The 17,969-nt window shown below is 36.7% G+C and overlaps 2 protein-coding genes across 18 annotated transcripts in view; one reads left to right on the forward strand and one right to left on the reverse strand.

Moving 5' to 3' along the window:
• ENTPD5 (ectonucleoside triphosphate diphosphohydrolase 5 (inactive)) overlaps window positions 1-4,968 on the reverse strand; it is a 38,136-nt gene extending 33,168 nt beyond the window's left edge. For 5 of the 15 annotated variants that reach the window (XM_036238564.1, XM_036238563.1, XM_016138740.2 and 2 more), the window contains exons 1-2: window positions 4,867-4,918; window positions 2,846-2,952 (exon numbers count right to left, since the gene is read on the reverse strand). Coding sequence is in view for 4 of the 15 variants with exons in the window: in XM_036238566.1 (XP_036094459.1) it covers window positions 2,874-2,899 (26 nt within the window). In the remaining 11 variants the exon portion in view is untranslated. The other 10 variants (XM_016138733.2, XM_036238561.1, XM_036238566.1 and 7 more) reach the window with 9 other exon arrangements.
• Window positions 4,969-5,011: 43 nt separating this feature from the next.
• BBOF1 (basal body orientation factor 1) overlaps window positions 5,012-17,969 on the forward strand; it is a 31,366-nt gene continuing 18,408 nt past the window's right edge. For all 3 annotated transcript variants that reach the window (XM_016138881.2, XM_036238559.1, XM_036238558.1), the window contains exons 1-4: window positions 5,012-5,179; window positions 8,136-8,364; window positions 13,278-13,343; window positions 15,227-15,370. In XM_016138881.2, the coding sequence (XP_015994367.2) occupies window positions 5,121-5,179; window positions 8,136-8,364; window positions 13,278-13,343; window positions 15,227-15,370 (498 nt within the window). In that variant the 5' untranslated portion in view covers window positions 5,012-5,120. The remainder of the gene's footprint in view (window positions 5,180-8,135; window positions 8,365-13,277; window positions 13,344-15,226; window positions 15,371-17,969) is intronic.

Below are 17,969 nucleotides of genomic sequence, written 5' to 3' on the forward strand. Positions count from 1 at the left end.
AATGGCGTAGATGATATAGAGGCTTTGTTCATCCCTCTGGCATGACCAGGAAGACTGTGTCATTGGGTCCCACAGAACACCTACTGTATAAGGCCACTATATACATTCCTATCAAATCAAAGTTGTGATGGAAACAAGGAGCAGCAAGCAAGGAAAAATTGCCTGGGATCTTGATGAATAAGGCATACGACTAGAGAGAAATCCAAGAAAGCACCCTGCAACGGCAGAAGGTAAGACGGGGCAAGGACATGGGGCAACCCACTCTTGGGCAGCTGAGACGGAAGCTGCGGCAGCAGCAGATGCCTCTTAAAGGAGCTGTATTCTCAAGAAGATTTTCGCAGTGACGAACCTGCTCGCTCGTTCTGAGCACCAGTGCCGATTGGGCTATGGCAAAGGGGGCACCAGGGACTTACAGGGAGACACTGTCGGAGTGAGGGCTGAGGGGAGACTTGCTTTATACAGAATGCCGGCAGTATCCATTGTTCCCTACTGAGCCCTCCCCACTCCCAGTGCATGAACAGAGCTGCCATAGTCGTGACGTCATCAGACTGGATAACAGAGGTTGCTCATCCCAGAGGATTCCCTGAAACTCCACCTCCCCCACCTCGTAGCCCCACCCAAGCCACATCCAGGTTTATCCTCAGTGAGTCAGGTGCTCCTTGCTGAGCAGTGCCTAGACTCACACTGGAGGCAGTTGGCCTGGGTTTCTGCTGTGGTCTTTTGAGGCAACTATAAGCACAGCATCTGTGGATTGCTGGCTGAATCTTAACAAGTGGCCCGGGAGGGGTACAGGCTTGAGCTAAATTTGGCCTGTAGCTGAGCCCCTCTCAAGACTGTGCCACTGGACACCTGCTTCACAAACCCACACTAATAAGACTAGGACACTTAGGAGCTTTGCTTAGTATATAGAAACAGATACGGAAAGGCAGCCAAAATAGGAAGACAAAGAAACAGAAACCATATGAGAGAACAAAACAGAGATCCAGATATACTGGAGTCAAGTAGTTTAACAGATACAGAGTTCAAGACACTGGTTATAAAGGTGCTCAATGAACTTTTGGGAAGTGTAGATAAATTCAGCGAGAACTTCAACAAAGAGATAAAAGACATAAAAATGAAAATAGAAATTATAAAAGGGAACCAGTCTGAAATGAAGAACGCATTATCTGAGATGAGAGGGATATTAAATGGAATCAACAAAGGAATAAACAGAGTGAATAAAGAAAAGGATCAAATGCCCTATCTAGAGGATGGGAAAGCCAAGGACACTCAATCAGAATGGCAAGAAATAAGATGCCAAGACTATAAAAATAACTTAATAAGCATATGGGACACTATTAAGGGTTCAAATATCCATCCGATTGGCGTAACTGAAGAAAATCAAGATGTTGAACAGCTGCTTGAAGAAACTTCCCTAACCTGGACATAAAACCCCAGGAAGCTCAGAGAATTACGACAATCAGGGATCCAAAGAGGTCCATACCAAGACATATCATAATTAAAATGCCAAAGCTTAAATACAAAGAAAGAATATTAAAAGCAGCAAGAGAAAAACAGATAGTTACTTATAAGGGAACACCCATAAGACTGGCAGCTATTTCTCAAAGGAAACTATGCAGACAGAAGGGCTTGGCAAAAAATATTCGACAGGATGAAGACCCAGGATCTGCACCCAAGAATAATTTATCCAGTAAAGCTATCATTTAGAGTTGAAGGACAGATAAAGAGCTTTCCAGACAAAAATAAGCTGAAGGAATTTATTACCACTAAGTCCATATTACAGAAAATATTGGAGGGCCTTCTTTAAGAAGAAAAAATATGTATCAAAAACAGGAATAAAGAATGGTAACAACTACATTCTTATTAATAAGTACCTTAAATGGAAAAGAATTAAGTGCTCCAACCAAAAGATAAAGTGACTGAAAGGAAAGAAAACAAGGCCCCTACATATGATAAGGAAGAGGATGGAAAAAGATACTGCTTTGATGAACCTAGAAGGTATTTCAGTCAAACAGAGAAAGACAAACACTATATGATTTCACTTATATGTGGAATCTAAGGAATAAAAAGAACAAACTAATCAAAACAGACTCACAAATAGAGTGGAAAATTTGGTGACGGACAGAGAGGACGGGGAGCTGGATGGCTGGGAGAATGGAGTAAAGAGTTAAAGAAGTACAAATTAGTAGCTGAGGAATGGTCACAGGGATGAGGAGCACAGCATCAAGAATGCAGTTAGCATTAATACATTGGCTAGGTGGAGGGTCAGGGGAGGGAGTGAGCAATTATGGGGATCGTTTTATGAACTATATAGATGTCTAACCAATGTACTGTATATATGAAACTAATTAAAATTTTTTTAGAAAGTAGTATAAAAGTAATTCCACATGATATCCAGAAGTATTGATTAGTCCCTTCAGATACAGTTGCATGACAATATATTTATTCAGGATTCCAAAGGCTGTGTGACAAAATCAAAAGCTATTTACCAGTCTCTTCCAGCTATAGAGTAGCACCTGCTATCGAGTAATTTCAAGGATGATTTATGAATAGAAATTTGGTCTTCAAGCTAAACCAGAATAAAACCACAGAAGACTTTACAGATTAAACCAAAATTTAAAATTAGGAAAAAAAAAATAAGATATACTATATATTTTGATAAAGAGCCCTAAGTTCTTACATGGCTTTTTGATCAATTCCACACTTGATGCTATTATAATTAATGAGATAAGAGAAAAGTTAACATCATTTGGCAAAGACAGAAAATCCAATTCAGAAACAAACAGACAAAAAGCCGAGAAGCACATAAAGTACATTTACAGCTTTAAGACAGCAGAGATGTTACCTTACATCCGGATAGTTGCCCTACCTACCAGGGCCATAATGATTTCGTCTGCATGAGGTTTCAGCCAAGACACTCCACATTTCTATGCTGACCAGGAACTATCCAAACTGGACCAAAAAAAAAAAAAAAAAATTATAAAGCCAGGTCAACAAAACACTAAGTGACTTATTCCAAGTTTTAAAATCATTAGCATTCTAAACAATGAAACAAAGCAAATTTATTCAGCAAAATAATCCTGAAACTTCATAGTAAAATTACCTACCAGAAATTATGGAAGGAAATGCTACCGGATGGATTGCTAAATAGTAGCTTCCTATTCTAGTATATGTACCATTAGATGTTTCTTACTAACAGATGACTGAATAACAACCATTTCTTTGGCAGGAAATGGTAAGGTTCAAAAGCCTAAATTCTAGAACCACCTCTACTAACTACACTATGAATCTGGGCATTTCTTTTAACCATATTTATATCGCAACACTTCTAACTACAAAATCAAACTCATAGTTAACAAAAATGTATAATAATAGGGTACATACTACAAAGTACAAATATAAAGTACTATGCTCATATTAAGAAATAATCTTGTTACAAAATTTTATGTTTATAAATGAGTCTGTAGGTCTATGTTCAAACAACAAAAGTCTTGAACTGATCTTCATATTATGTAGTTACCAATTTTTAGAATGTATTCCTAATACAGCCCTTTATAGAAGATGCTCTACCCTCTTTTCAGCAAGTTACCAACACGGTGAATTTTTAGAACCTTAGGCATACAAAATTAATTGTAACTTTACAGATTCCATATCAGAGGAACCGCCTCTGTAGTATGTGATTCCACCATGGACCCACTGGAGTGTGACATGCAAAAGAGGGGAAAATGCACCAGAAATAGAGCCACAATCATGCTAGCAGATGGTATGTCTAAAAAGATTTTCACTGCTCATTAACAAATCAACATATTCTAATTATAGAGTCCAGAAACAAATTACGTAAGTGAAAAAGAGGGGATGGGAAAGAGCATCGGAGGTCAAAGACCTCTGGAAGGAGTGTAGGAATTAAGTCCTCTCCAAGGAAATGGAGAGGGATGATGCACAACGAAGTTTTTAAAAGAAATTTTAAATTTAATTTGAAATGGAGATTGACACACAGCTGAGCTTCAACAAGTTTCCTGACTATAGTGTTGGCACCCATAATTCCCCGTTTTAATGACTCACTATCATTGAATGAAGGCATAATTACAGAGCTCCTCCTCTCAAAAAGAACAAACTTCCGAGTACTTCTTTTCATAAGTGTGCTCTGGTTAAAGGAAAAAAACAAAAACAAAAACAAAAACAAAAGGCAAAGGCCTTCAACTATGCAACTTACAGAAAAAGGAGCTGCGGACACATATTAGCAAGTGGGAGACCCCAGGAGTTCTGGATGGGCAGTGTCCGCTACACAGAACAGACTGAGGCGGAGGACCTGACCCCGAGACGCTCCTCCAGCCCCCGTAGTAGCCTCTCCCACCTTAGGTGGCAGGATTTGTCTGCTCGCTCTGCTCCTGGATGACATGACTCCCGCGTGCGCTGCCCCGCGGAGGCTGCCAGCCTCGTCCCAACCACCACCCTCCTAAAAGTCAACTGTCTCACCAAACAATGTGTAGCCAGGGAAGTCCGATACATGCGCCATCCCTTAAAAATTAGCAAGAGTTAGAAGCCAGGAGACCGAGAAGGAAACCAAAGGAGTTGGGGCAGGTTCAGAAAAAGCTAAGGCGGAGCAGGGGATCCAGCCAGGCGGCCGCGGCCACGCAAACTGGGGCGTGAAGGGGAGGACGCGCCGGCGAGGAACGCTGCAAAATATGCGGGTGGGCCGACTGGTAGGGCAACAAGCTTTATGAGGCGAGGGCTCCCCGACCTCGCGCCGCCGGAGACCCCTGGCTCGCAGGTCACCGTGCTGCTGCTGCCCCAGGCTGGCTCTCTCCGGCCTCCCCGCTCGACCCCCATGGCAGGCTCTGGCGCCTCCCCCGCTCGCACACTCACCGCACGCGCCGCCCCGGCGCGGCGACCCGCCGCCCTAGGAGCGATCTCCGCCCCTCCCTCCGCGCTCCGCCCGCGGACTGTGCCCCACGCGGCGGCGTCGGGGGACGACGTAACAGCGCATGCGCTCTCCGCGCGCTGGCAACGTCTCGGGTAGAACGTAATCAGCTCGGCGTGCAGGTTTCCTTAGCGACGGAGCCGGGCCTAGGCCGTAGCCGAGAGACTACGAGTAAAGTGGGGCCCTTGAAGAAGACAATATGCCGTCGAAGGGAAAGGACAAAAGGAAAGGCAAGAGCAAAGAAAAAGACAAGATGAAGTAAGGAGAAGCCACCCTGGGATCCCCTCTCCTAGGACCTACCCTCCGGGAATTCGGGTCTAGGAGCCATCCGGCCTGGGGTTGACTAACTGGCACCCACCCAACAGCTCTCCTCGACCATCCTAGACCCTCCTCTCGCTCTTTCCGGTCCCGAAGACAGTTCCTAGTGTTTGGAAATTTCCCCAAATGTATACCAAAGCGCATTGCTTCACCTGAGCCAATATAGAGTGTAAGAGTTGGGACCCCGAAGTAATTTAGACACAGCCCCTGCCTATGTGTAATGCATTAACGATGGAAGCAGATAAGTTCCCTAAGAATAAAAGTAACACAGGACCAAATGAAATAGGTGCTACTTGAGAAGAAAAGGACTGAGAATGAGGAGGAAGAGTTCCGACACTAGATGCGAAGGTCAGGATAACATTTCTTGGGATATTGGAGGTCCTGGAGACAAGTGCTGTCCAATAGGGTAGGCACCCTCTATATGTGGCTATCAAATTTAAATTAAATTAAAAATTCAGACCCTCAACTGTACTAGCCATATTTCATATGCTTAATAAGCACATATGGTTAGTGGAGACTATACTGGACAGCCTAGGTAAAGAACATCACAGAAAGTTTTATTGGACAGCACTGCTCTAGACTAGTTGTTCTTAACCCAGGGCCGTTTTGCCTCCCAAGGGACATTTTGCAATATCTGGAGACTTTTGGTTATTACATCTGGGGTTGTGTGTTGCTGGCATCTAGCGGGTAGATACTAAAGATGCTGTTTAACACTCTGCAATGCACAGGACAACCCCCCTACCCTCACCCCAAGGAAAAAATTATTTGGCTCAGTGTCAGTAGTGCCAGGATGGGGAAGTCCTGCTCGAGACTATAAGCTTCTGTAGAGTAGGCACTAAGCATTATTCACCATATCATCAGGACCTATCAGAGAGCCTGGAACATAGCAGGTGCTTAATATTTGTTCAATAACAAATTAAGGTGTCTGCTTGTGTGTGCTTCAGCTTGGATGTTTTTTCCACAAGAACTGTGCTCTGGGTTCATTCTTTCTTGCCCCTAGTCTGCTATGTGGTTGAGATGATCTTGAAAATCTAAAGGATCTCTGGATGATTGAAGTAGTTCCTTGGGCCTTTTAGGGATTCCTTTTGGTTCAAAGGGAGCCTAAAGGATTTGACCACATTGGATAATTGTTCAGGATTCTCCAAACTGGTTGGAACCTCTGAAGTGGATGTTGATTGCTATAGTACTAACCCTTTGCAGACTTGGAGTTGCTGCTGGATTGCCACTAGACCTATTGGATGACCCTGATTGTTCCTAGACACATTGGAGTCATACGTGGTATCCAACAACACTATTCATGGAACCACAAGTGAATCATCCAAACTTGTAAAGTTTGTGAGGTAACTTGTTTAAGAGAGTAATACATGCTCAGTACAAAAAAGTTTAGGAAATATGGAAAGTCAAAGGAGAAAACATCATGCAAAGATAACCACTATTATCATTTGGGGACATTCTTTTTCATTTTTGTAAAATTATAGCCCAATGTACATACTTATTTTTACTTTCCCTCCATGTGTTAATATAAGTATTCTACATTGTATTTTTAAAAATATAACTACATTGTTTAGCACTTTTTAAAAGTGGCAAGGACTTATCACATTCCTGGAACTCACTAGCATATCTTTTCCGTTTTTGACCCTGCATCTACAGTACACACATCAACAATGGAGAACATTGAGGACAACAGACCTCTTATTCCTGGGATTTTCTGTGATGCGTAGTTTGAGAAACCCTGCTTTGTGTCTACAGTCAGTATTAGTGGTCCTCCTTTGAGAAATCCTATCAGATTTCATGTATCAACTACTCTGAGCAGCTTAGACTTGATACCTTCAGGGAGCAATTGGGTGACTGTAGCAAGGCAGTCTATCACTACTACCTAATGAATGCTGGAAAGGGAGGTCAACAGCTAGAAAAGGCTGGGGGTTGAGATGGGGCTGGCCTTAATTTGTAGAGAACAAAAGATGAGAGTAGGACTGGAAAGGGATCAGTAATCAGGAGTTGAAGGGTAGGAATAAAGGATGACAGTATAGAAAATTCATACATACTTATGTGTGAAAATATTTAGAATTCAAATACAGGTGAAGTCTTCTTAGTTGTTATCTAAATATATATCCAATGCCTATCACATATAGGATAGTGTTTTCTTAATGCTCATATAATAGATCTTTATTTTGAAAAAGCTCCCCTTTTATCACCTTAATCTTTGAAGCCATTATTATTTTTAAATATCCTCTCCACCTCTGTATAAATGATTATGGTTTGTCAGCCATCCTTGAAACCTGGTGCACTGTGGCACAGCATATAAAGTATTTAACATACTTATCCTAGTGACTTGATGTTTTGTCTAAGGCCTAGCCAAAAAAAAAAAAAAAAAAAACCCTAAAAAACACAGTGAACAAAAAAAAAAAAACAATCTAGAACAAAAACAAAACTGGGGTTCAGATAGATAGAAGATTACAGAAATATGGACTTAGTGTTACAGTTACACTATGAATGTATTGTCATGCAGAAGAGGAACTAAGGTTATGGATTTGCAGTGGAGAAAGCTAAGGTCTAAGACTGAGTAAGTAGAAATAGAAGACAGTTCAAATATTAGAGAAAGAAGAAGCAGATGAAAAGATGTGAAGGCTTTATGAAATGAATTTGACTTATCATGCTTTTTCTCTTTGTTTTCCTAGTTCTTTAGAGTTATGCTCCAAAGTTCCCCTCTTCCAGGAAGAGGCACCTACTATGATAGTTATCCATTATCAAGTAAATATGTATTCTTATTAACTAATTTATCCAATAATATTTGCTCATATGTGCCAGGCAATGCCAAGCAAAACAAATTATTATAGTTGTAATACTACTATAGTAGAGAATAGTTCTTTACTGTCAATATCCTCTTTCCATGTAGGAAGATAACAAAAACTGATGAATCTGTAGTGGAAAGAGCCAAGGCCAATGCCTCCCTTTGGGAGGCCAGGATGGAAGTCACAGAACTCTCTAGGATTGAGTATCGTGATACTTCCCGGAGACTCGCAAAAACTAATGAGGAATTAAAGAAACAGCAGTATAAAATGGAAAAAGACACAATGTCTGTATTAAGCTATTTGAAGAAGCAGGATCAGGAAAAAGATAATATGGTAGGTAGGTAGGTAGAAACCCTCCTGAGTCTTAGTAGCTACCTCTGTGTTATACTTGCGCGGTTATATATTTCAAGGATTTTAATTCCTTGAAACTTACCACATACTTAAGACATTTCAGTTGACTTTAACTCTCCTTGAAGCAGGATGCTATTTCAGAATGGCTTTACTGTCATAGCTGAGTCTTTCTCATTTTCGGTTCTTGTTCCATGTTTTCTTGTCTAAAACAGATTGATGATCATAAGTGAATATAATAATCCATTTTATTTTAAGGATAAGAGCATGGTATATGATCTATATATTTCTTGATATTGATAAATATTTAGTTTTAATAATCTGTAAAGTCACTAATAATCCATGATCACATGAATATGAACTTAAGCTGAACCTTGAATTTATCTTATCATACCTTATTTAAGTGTTTGAAAGCAAAGCTATTATTTTAGATCTGGAAGAAAAAGGAATGGGAGCTAACACTGTGGAGGCCATATTTTGTGCCAGGCTCTATGTTAGGTACTTTACCTTCGTTATCTCACTTAGTCTTTTTAATTACCCCATGTAGCGACAATATTGTCATTCTCATTTTACGGATGAAGAAATTGACTCTCAGAAAGGACAGGTAACATGCCCAAAGTCACAAAGCTAGTGGGTTTGAAAGTGGAATTTAGGTGGAACTCCACATTCTTCTCTTTTCCATCTGCCTCTATGAACCCCATGGAAACTCAAGGAAATTTTCACCATGCTGAGGTACTTCAGTCCCAAGCGTGTTTTTGTACTTTTACTATTTCTGTATTATATATCCACAAACAATACACACTATAGTCTCGTTTTCAATTTTACATTAGTAGTATATTGTACATGCCTTTTATGACTTGTTTTTTTACTCAACATAATGTTTTTGTGGTGTATTCACAAAAATTACATGATTCAATTCATTTAAGAAATTTGTAATGAGTATGCTTTATTTTTTTTTCATTTATTCATAACTGCTTTGTAATATTCCATCAAATAAATAAACCAAATTTTATCTATACCCCCTGTGGGTCATTTAGACTCCATTTTTTTCATTATTACATTCAGTGAACATTCTTGTGTATGTCTGCATGTGCCCTTTTGTGAGTGTTTCTCTAGAGTAGACAGTTAAATTACATTATGGGATATGCCTAGTTTCAATTTCATAGGAGTTTAAATTTATCTACAAAGAGGTTATACCAATTCATACTGTCACAAGCAATGTATTAGAGTAAGTTCCTGTTTGCCAAATTTTTGTTAATACTTAATATTATGCTTAATCATTTTTGCTTAATTTTATGGGTGTAAATTGATATCTTGGTATTTTAATTTGTATTTTCCTGATTATTTGTTGCTTGAACATCTATATATTCCTTCACCCATTGTTTGTTTATTTATGCGTTTGCTTCAGTACATATATGAACTAATGTTGGAGTGATACAACGCATGGCTCCTACATAAGGGTGATGTGCAAATGCATGAATCATTCCTTAATTTTTTCAAATGCCACTTTTTCGGTGAGACCCTTCCTCACTATCCTCTTTAAAATTAAGACCATTACTTTGTTTTACTTTCTTTGTTATATTTATTCTTTTCTGTCATGCTATGTGCATGTTACGTTATTTGTTTATTGTCTTTTTATGATTAGAATGAAGCCTCTCAGAAGTAAAGAATTTTGGAGACTTTTTAAAATTGTTGTTCAGTGCTGTGTCTCCAGCACCTAGTGTCAGCCTGGCACAAAGTAGGCACTCATTAAATCAAGTTCAAGATGATATTGAAAGTATTTTAGGGAAATCAGACAATGGAATATTTGTGTAGATTTTATTAAATAAAATATAATTTTGTGCATTATTGTCATTTTTTACCTTATTTTCTAGGCAACATGTTTTCAGAATTACTTTTTGAAGAGTGGGCATTATCAAAGTTGTCTTCTATAAAGTATTATTCTTAAGTAAATTTTAGGCCAGCCATACAAATAATTTTCATAATTCATTACATAGAAGTTTTGTGGCCTCTATTAGCTAATTGATATTGGTCTGCATTTATCAGTATCACTTGTATTTCTTGATTTTCATTAAGAAATGCCTCAATATATCAAGGCCCACAACTGGCTGTAGCAAATGCATAATTTTTCACAGTCATGGATGCCCATTAAAACCAAAGAAACTACTTTGTGAGAAAAAGTAAAGTGGATTCAATATATCCTGGTTAATTAACTCTCCTATAGTTTTGTTACTCATTCTTCTGTTTTCTTAAACTTTAAACTGTTTATAATCTTATTTCATGTTAATTATAGAAATATAGAAATGAAATGTTTTTAAAACTATTATATCTTGAACAAAAGTAGGAGATTTTTCTTAAGAGTGAGTTTTTGTATTTAATGCTCTGTTCAATCACAAAATAAATATCATTATATTTCACATCTGTCCTGCATGATTTAAAACTGTCTTAATTTCTCTTTTAGAATTTTAAGATTTTCTTTAAACTAGTCTAAGATATCATTTACCACAGTGTTTCACTTCTGTATCCTCTGATTTTATAACCACGTCAAGGAGTTTTTAGTTTAAAAAGCTACCCGGGTTCTCTATTAAAACAAACCAGCATCCTTGGAAAAACGATTGATTCCAAGACTAGGGCATGGAAAGTAAAAGATAAGATTGGGATGTCTTTATGTGCGAGAAAGTAAGTAAAAAATATTAAGGAACACAGGGGCTAGCTGGAAGCAGCTCCCACAGGCTAAATCTGAGATAATCAAAATAAATAATGACACTAATAGATTGTAACCCATTGAATAAATTTAAGCCCATGAGTGCATACACTAATAAATAAATACATATGTTAATAAATGAAGGAGAAGGGAAAGCTTTTCCTTACAATAGAATTCAATAAATTATTAAATTTTCAAGGAACGGTGATGGAGTTAGAACAGGCACCTTTTGGCATCAGTCAAGAATCATTAGTGGATGCTAAAACTAGTGGATGATAGTTTGATGAGCAGAAGGATATTGGTGTAGTCTCAAAATATCTTCCCACAAATTACTTAATAATTACAAAAGGAAAAATAGTAACTTTTAAGTGGAGAAAACTGGCAGACATAATCTTAACCAATTGATTAAAATTGACATCAATCACCTCATGATGTGAATCACTGGAAAGAATGCATCATCTCTTTGGCAGTGTATGCCTGCCAAAAATGCATAACCTGAATCTACTCATGAAGAAACATCAGACAGCCCTAACTTTGGCCAGTATTCTTCAAAAAGGTTGATATCATAAATGACAATGACTGAGAAATTGTTCCAGATCGAAGGAGACTAGGTTACGTGACAACTAAATGTAATACGTAACCAAGAATTATAGTTTGGACCAGAAGAAGAAAAGTTGCAATTAAGGACAGACATTATTAAGACAAGAGTAGTAAAATTTCAATATAGAGTATAGATTATGTCGATTTTAAATTTCTTGATTTTGATAATTATACTGTGTTTCTAAAAAAGAATGTCCTTTTTCTTAGGAAAGACATAATTATTTGGGCATAAAGGATCATGATGTCTTAAAGTTATTCTCATATGGTCCAGAAAAAACGATGTAAAAAAGTTTATCGTCTGTATGTATCTATATAATTATGTGTTTAGATAGATCTATCTATATATACATAGAGAGGGAAATCAAATAGAAAAATTGAGTGAAGAGTGTATGAGGACTCTGTACTCTTCTTGAAACTTTTCTTTTAAAAAGTTACCCAGATAAGAGAAATACAAATAAAAACTACAATGAGATACCACTTTATACCATGGCTACTATCAGAAAAACAGAAAATAACAAGTGTTGTGGAGGATCCAGAGAAACTAGAATATTTGTGGGAATGTAAAATGGTGCAGCCTTTATCGAAAACTATGAAGTTCCTCAAAAAATTTAAAATAGCATTACCATATGATCCAGGAATCCCACTTTTGGGTATATTTTCAAAAAAATTTAAAGCAGGATCTTGGAGAGATATTTGCATACCAACGTTTGTTGAAACATTAATCACAGCCAAGAGTCTGAAATAACCTAAATGTCCAATGATGGAATGGATGAAGAAAATTATGCAGCCTTAAAAAAGAAGGGAAATCCTGTCACATGCTACAACATGGTTGAATTTTAAGAATATTCTGCTAAGCTAAATAAGCCAGTCATGAAAGGACAAATATTGTATGATTCCATTTATATCAAGTATCTAAAGTAGTCAAAATCCACAAACAAATTAAAAAGGTGGTTACCAAAAGCTGGGGGGAGGAGATGTTGCAGAAGGAATTAATGTTTAACGAGTATTGAGTTTCAGTTTTGCAAGATGAAAAATTTAGAGATTTATTGTACAACCATGTGAATAAACAGTACTACTGAACTGTACATTTAAAATGGTTAAGATGGAGTCCACGGCGATGCCACCCTGAACAAGCCCGATGTTTGACCTTGGAAATTAAGCAGAGTCGGGCCTGGTTAGTACTGGATGGGAGGGCCACCTAGGAAGACCAAGTGCTGTAGGATTAAAAAATAGGAAGTAAGGGATTGTAAACTGACAAGGTCCTTGCAATCTGTGAGGTCGACCAAGGATTGCTCAGCCTAAAAAAATAAATAAAATGGTTAAGATGGTCAAATTTAATGTTATATTCTTTACCACAATTAAAAAGTTATTCCAGTAATTCTGATGATGGCCAGGTTTTGGAAATTGGCAATAGCAGTTTGAGGGTATGGTATATGTCTTTCCACCTTACTTAACCTCTCCAACCCTACTGGTTTTAATATTATGTGAAAACAAGGCTATTTAATAAAGACAGGGCACAGAGCAATTTCTTTACCTTTCTGATTCTGCATTTTCATTTTCTACCTTCCTTACTCTGTATTTTCATCTTACACAGATTGAAAACCTGAAACAACAATTGAATGAAACAAGGGAAAAAGCCCAAGAGGAAAAGGAAAAATTGGTGAGTATCTAAGTACACTAATACTTCACTTACTGGGTGGTCAGGTTTCTGGCAAGGTTATATTTAAGACAATGAGAATAAATGAATAGGTCCTCTGAGCATCTTAGCAACCTTAAAGCTCACACACTTGTACAGAAGTTCAAAAATACTATAAAAATACGTGATTGTATAAAACTTAGAAAACCATCCTGTATTAGTAGTGCTTACCCATCCTGAGTTTGACATTCATTCTCGGGCAATTCAGAGGACCAAATGAAACAATACATATGTTTATTTTTATTTATTTGTTTTTTTCAGGCTTTATCAAAATGTAATAAGACAATTAGTTGCTCATATTTACATTGCACAACTCAATGAGGTTTTTTTTTCAATTATAGTTGACATACAATAATGTATTAGTTTTAGTTGTACAGCATAGTGATTAGAGTTCTATAAAACCAACAAAGTGATCACCTCATTAAATCTAGTACCCCCGTTTACCCTTACATATTTAGTACAAAATTATTAACTATTTTCCTTACTCTTCACTTTATATCTCCATGTCTATTTTGTAACAATCCATTTATACTTCTTGACCTTTGACCCTTTTCACTATTCCTCCCAACCCCCCTCCCAACAATATATATTTTTTAAAGATTAAAAATATATCATGAAATATATTATGAGCCCATACTAATATTTTCAATTCAGATGCAGGAATACAGAGTTTTAACTTTATCTGTCTCCTTTCTCTCTCATCAAAAATAATACCAATAATACCAATATAATTGTGTAGTTGCTTTAAGCCCCAATACATTAACAGTCACAGAATACTAATACCAATACTACCACCTACATAGACTAGTAGAAACAGTTTAAGATTTTGTGTGGCATTTTTCCCCTTAAGATTATACCAGTTGGAATCTACTGTCAAAATACAAGATTTAGAAATTATTTGAAATAATTCTTTTCTGGAAGGTTACGCCATCAACTCAACAAGACATTTTGCTTTTAATTTTTAGGAGTTGCTTTTGAAAAATAAATTGCACATATAAAATTATGTAATTATGTCGTTATAATTATAAATATAATTATAAAATATTTATGTGGTTCCAAAGTCCAATCTGTCAAACATGGTGCATTCTGAGAAATCTAACTTCTATCCATGTGTTCACAATATATCAGAGTATATTGTCAAATGGATTTTTGTCAACCTGTTAGGTGACACATGGTATTTCAGTGTATTTCAATTTGCATTTCTCTTTTTATGAGCTAGGCTGAGTATTTTTTCATATGTTTGAAGGTCATTTGCATTTCTTTAGATAGATCTTGTTCATTTTTTTTTTACTGGTATTAATGGTGCTTATGATGTTATTCTTTTTTCTTTTTCCTCCTCCATCCTTATTTTTGTCTTTTCTCTCTCCTCCTCTTCCCTTTATTCTTCCTCCCTCTTGTTTCTCCTCCTCCTCCTTCCCCCTTCCTTCCTCTTTTCCCCATCTTCTTCCTTTTTATTTATTTATTAGAGATATTAGTCCTCTTTGTCTCTTAATTTACTAATTTTAATTTAGGGTCAGGGATGTTATTTATCTTTTTTCTAGAGTAAAAATTTGTTTATTCTTCTCATGCCTTTTTTAAATAAATAGCTGTATTTTCTATAAAATATCAGAAAAATAGAATTTTTCTTATTCAGGGTACTTGATATCTTTTAACAAAAATTAAAACAATGCAAAATGAAAAGTGATATTTCTTTAAAGAAAATAGACCAATGGCTTAAGGCTTCAGATGGAACATGTTTCTGTGGGACTTCTGTTCTTTCTCCCAACTCATTTACCTGTTTTTTTTTGTTTTGTTTTGTTTTTCTTTGTTTTTTTTTGTTGTTGTTTGTTTATGTTTTTTGCATACAGGAGCAAAAGTACACTGTGCAAATAAGTGAGCTAGAGGGACAATTCCATCAAAAAGCCAAAGAAATTAGTATGATTCAAACAGAGATGAAAACAATAAAACAATTCCAAAAGAGAAAAATCCAAGTGGAGAAAGAACTAGATGATGTAAGTTTCTTTCTTTCTTTTCTGAAAAAAGGCGATTAGAATTGACTACTATGTCTGCAAAAGCCTTCATAGGCATTTACTCCTATTAGATTGTAAAAGACTCCCTTTGACATTTTAGAGATTTTTTGAGAATAAAAGGACAGGATATATCAGTTTAGGACTGGATGCAAGAGGTCTTGATGGTTAGACTTTTCTTTTTCTAAGCATTGATTTCTTTGAAAATTCAACATATTTTAGCCAGCACACCCTCTCACACTTATCAGCAGTTAAACCTTCATAGTGACTTCAATAAGAAACTACAGTTCTTTAAAAATATTAAGGACAAAGCAGCAAAGTCCATAAGGAATAATATTTATACTGATGAATGATAATTTTAGAAAATTTTATAAGGCTCTCTGGGTAGGGTTGAGTAGGGTGAGGAAAGCAGTACTTTCGGAAAGTTTCTCTGACCTTACTATGTTCTTTCTCTTATTTTCCGTTCCCTCAGTTCAGAAGATAGTTTTATTGCATTAATCATAATGCAACGAATGTCACAGATGTGTGCCAGGCACAGGTAGCTGAAATCAGTTTTGTGACTTTGGACAAATTACTTAACCTTTCTATACCTTGGGTTCCTCATCTGTAAAAGGCAGATAATAAGAGTTACTGTCTCATACTGTTGTTGTAAGGATTAAGTGAGTTCATATATGTAAAGTGTTTAAAATAATGTATATCACATAGTGAGAATTATATTAACAGTGGTGCATAGCTCTTTCCAAAAAAAAAAAAAAGTCCTGATTTGTAGCATTTGCTGATTTCCTTGGAAGTCAATACTTTCATTACAGCCAATTTCAAGCTACCAATGCTTTAACAAGCTGCTAGCAAAATTCCTGATAGGAGCTTGCTCTAACACTCTACTGAATATACATGAATACTCTACTAATATAAGTAGTAAGAATAGAAGCAGTATTGCCACCAAAGATAACTATATGGCATCTTACTGTAGGGGTAAAAAGTTGGTGTTCTGAAGTCAGAGTGCCAGAGTATAAATACTGTCTTCACTATTTGGATATCTTGCTAAATTTCTTTATCTGTAATATGGAGATGATAGTAATAGTACCAACTTCAAAGGGTCATTGTGAAGAATAAATGAAATAATCTGTGTTATATGCTTAGCACTGTGTGATAAATGTTGCTTATTCTGCTGCTGTTATTACTTTTGTTCAAAATTATGATTATTATGGTTAGTAATATTAAAGTTTTTTTCTCTATCCCTTTTAGTGCTTCTCACTCTCAATCACAGTGTGTTCTTCAAGCATGCAGTGTGTTTGAGGTTCTCCTCTGGCTACCAAGGGCGCTACTTAGCGAGAACAAGCTTCGATGGGAAACCAAAGTTTATCCTGTTTCTGTTCCTTTTAGCTAACTGCTAAATTGAAAGGGTATATGAGAAATGAAAAAGGTAGATAAGATAATGTAGTAGTTGAGATCATTGACTTCATTTCCTGGCTCTGCAGCTGAAAGATGTGTAGCCGTGGATAGTCTTAATTTCTCCAAGTCTCCGATTCCTCATTTGTAAACTGTGGCTATTGTATCACCTCTCTCCTCTTAGAGATGTTGTGTGGATTAAATAATGTAATGTGTAAAGTACTTAGCTCATTAGCTCATACTAATTCCTAGTACGAGTAATAGCATAGCAATTACTGATCTTTTGATTATTGTTATGATTATCTAGCTTTAAAAATCTTAATAGAGGACTCTTTGAAGCTTTAATTAAAGGACCAAGTCAGTACATTTTAGGCAAGTTGGGGAATGGGAACATATTTTCTTAGATTGAAAGGAGTGTGTTACCACAGCGTAATTATCCCAAAATCTTTCCATGAGGCTGACTTTGTTCATAAGCTTGATTACTTGTTGCTTTATAACCGTCGTTTTAACTGTTGCTTTAAAATTGTACTGAGCTATGTCTTCATAGCTCACCAGTATACAAACTCTTTTGCAGTGTTTTCTGGGGGATCTCTTCTATGAGTTTCAAGCATTTTAAAGTCCTTAAAATAGCAGTTACATAACTGTCTTCTCTAGTTATTTTATGTTTGTGTTTTTTAATCTTTGTAAATTAAGGGGAATAAGAGCCACATCATCTCCTTGTGTATATACTTGTCACTGCTCACTAATTTCTAGACTAGTACCTAATTATAAAACTTGCTAAATGAATGATATAAGGAACCATCTAAAACTAAAACATTTCATAGAATTCATAGAGTCTTAATGAACTTTAGGGCCTGTTTAAGTCATTCTACAGGTGAGGAAAACAGACACAAAGATGTTAAGTGACTTTTGTGGTAAGTTATAAAGCTGGTAGCAGAATCGCAGCATCCTGAAATCCTGTCCAATACCTCTATTTCTTTACCTGAATTAGTTATTTATTATTGTAGAGCAAACCACCCCCAAATTATTGTTTCAATGGTTTAAAACAATAATAAACATTTGTTAAAAGCACAATTTCTATGGATCAGGAATTCGGGAGCAGTTTAGCTGAGCAGTTCTGACTCAGGGTTTCTTGTGCGGTTGCAGTCAAGATATCAGCCAGGGCTGCAGCTATCTGAGAGCTTGATTGAATCTT

This window comes from Rousettus aegyptiacus, unplaced genomic scaffold (assembly GCF_014176215.1).
Source record: "Rousettus aegyptiacus isolate mRouAeg1 unplaced genomic scaffold, mRouAeg1.p scaffold_m13_p_3, whole genome shotgun sequence".
Taxonomy (NCBI): Eukaryota; Metazoa; Chordata; class Mammalia; order Chiroptera; family Pteropodidae; genus Rousettus; species Rousettus aegyptiacus.